Source organism: Puntigrus tetrazona, chromosome 2 (assembly GCF_018831695.1).
Source record: "Puntigrus tetrazona isolate hp1 chromosome 2, ASM1883169v1, whole genome shotgun sequence".
Classification (NCBI taxonomy): domain Eukaryota; kingdom Metazoa; phylum Chordata; class Actinopteri; order Cypriniformes; family Cyprinidae; genus Puntigrus; species Puntigrus tetrazona.
Genome location: NC_056700.1, coordinates 22,472,916 through 22,477,302, shown reverse-complemented (window position 1 = coordinate 22,477,302; position 4,387 = coordinate 22,472,916). Strand labels below are relative to the sequence as shown.

General features: G+C 37.7%; 1 protein-coding gene across 1 annotated transcript in view; it reads right to left on the bottom strand.

Moving 5' to 3' along the window:
- The window catches only part of LOC122327302 (calmodulin-regulated spectrin-associated protein 1-B-like), a 23,740-nt gene that overhangs the window by 8,353 nt on the left and 11,000 nt on the right, over window positions 1-4,387 (bottom strand). The window contains exons 4-9 of the mRNA XM_043222559.1: window positions 3,695-3,924; window positions 2,397-2,536; window positions 813-903; window positions 639-723; window positions 507-532; window positions 63-132 (exon numbers count right to left, since the gene is read on the bottom strand). Of these exons, the coding sequence (XP_043078494.1) occupies window positions 63-132; window positions 507-532; window positions 639-723; window positions 813-903; window positions 2,397-2,536; window positions 3,695-3,924 (642 nt within the window). The remainder of the gene's footprint in view (window positions 1-62; window positions 133-506; window positions 533-638; window positions 724-812; window positions 904-2,396; window positions 2,537-3,694; window positions 3,925-4,387) is intronic.

Genomic DNA, 4,387 nt, shown 5'->3' with positions numbered 1-4,387 from the left:
CAGTAACTCATCCGCAGCATGTAAAGAGTCAAAGGAATAGAGAGTGTGTAAAATGCACAAACCGTTTCTCTTTAGGCCATGTCCCCACACATCCATCCACATACGACATGGAGGATGACCGCCTGATAACTGCTGTGAGATAAAGAAATACCCATTTACTTACATATAAACCAATTATGTTTATTAAGCGCATTCAAGCTTTAAATTGTATCAGTGTGTGTGCCAGAGACATGTTTTTCCAGTTGATCTACACTGTAAAAAAAGGTTGTTTCAACTTGAAATTTAGGCAGTTACCCCGCTGCCTAAAAATGTTTAGTTTAGTTAACTAAAATATTCCAGTAGTCACTTAAATTAAGGGTAAGCCTTGAAATTTCAAGTTGACTAAACTGCTCATTTTTAGGCAGAGGTGTAACAAGTTATTTTAAGTTGAAACAACTATTATTTTTTACAGCGTACAGTGTAAATCAAATTGATTTAGAGAAAAATAAGTCTTTTATAAGTCTTACCTGAGCTGTCATTTTTAGGTTGTGACCTAAAAGATGAAATTGTATGGAAAATAAATTCAGACTTGCATAAACTCATGATAAATAATTTAAATTCTTTGTAAATCTCAAACTCGCATTGTAATAAAGACAAACCTAGACTGGTCTGGACTGCCTGGTCTGTGGATCAGGTTTTGTTTGGTTATTGGAGCCATTTTATTAGACTGCGATGGATCAGATGCTACGAAAGAAAAGACAAATAAAATTGGTGTTAACAAAATGCATGACATGTGCATCAAATATAATGACGCCAGAACAGACAGACCTTACCTTTGGTATTGAGTGTTCGAGGCTGAACAAAAGATGGTTTCACAACTTCACACCACCAGAATAACTCAGCCATAAACACAAGGTAGTTACTCTGAAAACAAACACACACAATTAATGAGAAGAAAATACCTTTAAAACCTTTAAATGATCTCTCTTTAATCTTTAAAAACACAAAATAAATTGCAATCTTGCAATATTCCTCTATAACCACAAGGTGTCAATATTCTCCTAGAGATTGCAATAGACTCTTACTAACTTCAAAAAAGCAAGATAACGGTATAGGGGTAAGGAATAGTAAGGATGGTCATGTGATCTGAACATCGTAGCAGTGAAGCCTAGATTATGATCACTCAATAGGCATCATATGATTCTGATGTGACAGAATACAGTAATTTAAATAGTACAGTAACTGTGCAAAATAACTGACTGTCCTTAGTGTATAAAATAATATAGAGCGTTTATTGAAAGCAATAGTGCAGCAAAGAGTCTCTTTTAGTGCCTTAAAGGCTGTTCTCATCCGACAAAAGCAACAAAGCAAACGGGGCAGGCTGACACGAACAGAACAGAACCAGCACTCTCTGCTGATTTATTCAGTCCTGACACCTTTATTTCCCCACAGTTAGTAGCTGTTAGCCTCATGAAAAAGCCCTCATTTAGTGAAAAACACACCACTTAAATCCTAAATGGCCAAAGAATCAGACGTACCTCTGTTATACTGGAGAGCATGTGATTGCCAGTTGACAAGCATTTTAACCTGGTTTATATAATTGAGCACAGACTCAACTGACATAATGGCAAACGCACAGCTGCCAGTTTGGAAAATGTAACACATTTTGCTAAAAAAAAATATGCCATGATGACGGCTGTGTGAGGTAACGGCTACACATGGACTGTGTTTATCTAGACCCACCGCATAACTAACATAACTGTTTGAGGCGATCCACTCCGCAGAGCTCTTAAATACACACAAACAATGACTCAGTCATCCCAAACCGTCAGATTTAAAAGACGCACTGGTCGGCTTTCCTTTACTGCCTCAGCCCCGCTGAAATTCCCTCTAATACTCCACTGATCACTCATTCATCTTGGCCTCAAACTAAAAAAAGCATATTCAGTGGAAAATCACCACAGAAAGTTCTCCGAAATCTGTATCCTAGAAACCATGTAAACCCTTCAATACTGAACCAAATGAGAAACACACATGCCATTTATTGCATCGCAACATCTGAGAAAGCTTTTGATGCTTAGTCATACCAACAAAAAAAAGAGATAAATTCAACACATAAAATTAAATTACAGATTATCAGATTATCTGAAGACAATGAGAACGGTGGTAATGAAAACGTGTCAAGATCAGCTATAAAAATAAAATACATCAATAATTATTTTAGTATAACAGCATCAGTAAAGACATTTCATTTATTTACAAAAAAAGCTTTTCTTCTTTGCATTTCTCCTCTTGTCTATCTTGCTTCCTAATCTAGTTGGCAAATAAACCTGGTCAAAAAGTCATTTTGGATAAAAGCGTCTTGTTAAATATAAATGTAGTAAAGAGAAGTTAACTGTATTGACATCAGGCTTTACCTTAATGGTGGTGGAGGCATATAGCATATCCTCCAGGGTGAAGTGACAGCAGTTGTTGAGGTTTTCTCTGCAGAACTCCTGGATCAGCTGGAGATTGTACAGACTGTCAGCCAATGACATTGTTTCTTTGACGCAGATATCTGGATGGGGAGGGAAGAAACCGCATAACAGCCAATGAAGTTATGAATATATCTGAGGGGGCGGAGACAGAACACAAGCAGAAGCCAATGGAGCTTCATAAAGCCTGCGAGGGCGGGACCAGAACGTGTGATGTAACGAGAAGAATCCTCAGAGTCACGGGGTGGAGATGTGTTTATGTTTGAATAACTGCTCCTCTGTTCTCGCTCAAACTTCCATTCACGCACTCCTACTCACTCTGTCTGTTCCTTTCGCTCATTTCTTCCTCCACCCTCAAATACCCTCAGCCTTATGAAGAAATCATGACTTTTATATAGCACGGATGCACTAATTTGGAATTGAAAAGTGACAAAGACATTTGTGGTGTCATCATGTGGTTTTAGCAGCAGATCCAATTGTCCTTCGAATCAAATTTAAAAATAAAATCCCTGCTATTATATCACTGTTGAGTTTGGTGTGAGGCAGAGACTTTGTATCTTTCAGATGACTCTAAATATCTGAATCTTGTTATGTTTGTGACATAAAGGACTTCAGTGAGTGTTTCACTGGATAATGTAGTTTTCCTGAAGTTGTTTATGTGTGTGTCTGCCTGTTATCTAGGGGACCAGATTGGGGGCAGAGTATTCTGTAGAGGGTTTATCTGTACAGTACTCTGTTACATCATCTCAACTACACCTCCCAATGAAACTAAATTAAGACAGTAAGAATGCAGTCTTCCGGACTAAAGTATTTTGCCATTCTGTAGGTTATTTCCCTAGACAACATTAAAATAAAAAATGCCACAAGAATCTCGCTTTATCATACTTAGTACAAGATTAGAAAATCACTACTAATTATGCAGTTTAATGTCGGAGGTGTGATCTAGCAGTACTATGAAAAAACAAGCCTTAGTGATCTATTAAAAAAATGAATTACATTAATAGATAGACAATTGAAAAACTAAATTACAATTATGTTTGTTCTTCGCAGAAAGCTATTGTATGCATTCACAAGGCCTGGAATTTAGAGAATGAATCATATGGACTACATTTTTGCCCTTTTTGAGAAGTTACAACAAACTGGTGTAGACACTGTAAAATACACAATGTAGTGTGAGAAGGCTGAAACCTTGAGAGAAACAGATCCATATCTCATTCACAGTGATTTTCCTGCGGCAGTACCTTCCAGTAGCACAGCATCAGGACAGTAGAAGTGCAGTAGTGCAGCCAGCGCGCAGCCGTCTGTGTTGTCCTTCAAGAGATTGTCCACCAGAGGGAGAGAAAGAACCGGACGTGCTTTTGAGTCCTCTCTCCTGTACCGCCCCTGTGGATTACGCACGAAGAGCAGTTGCCATAACAACAAGAAAAATGCATTATAAACTGATCCAGTTAAGGGGCACTCAGAAATTCTTCTTCATGTTATCCAGGAGGCTGAATTGTTAAATCTGTCTTTGGTTTATTCCAAATTCAGAATTCTGGTGGATACAGACTCGTTTAGAAGGAGGGCGCGCTTCTGCTGGCTTGACATTGCGTATTTCCCAGTTGCCATGTCTGAAGGTTTCTCTTTTTTAATACTATATTATTATTTTATTTTAAATTTTGAAGTAGCTCATTAAAATATACATGTTTCTTTATGCATAAAAATGCGATCACTGCTGGGTACATGATGACAAAATGCAATTATATGGCTGTGCATGCACGTCTACTGTGAATAAGGTAATTTAGATATTAATGTCACCATTTTCTTATCCTCTAAGCTATGTTGGAAGAGGAAAACAAGGAGAGAGGCAAGGATTTTACTCAGAAAACACCTATTCAGGGTTTTTGCAGTGATTGGTGTAAGATGCTGGAGGAATAACTTAGTATCAGTTGCAG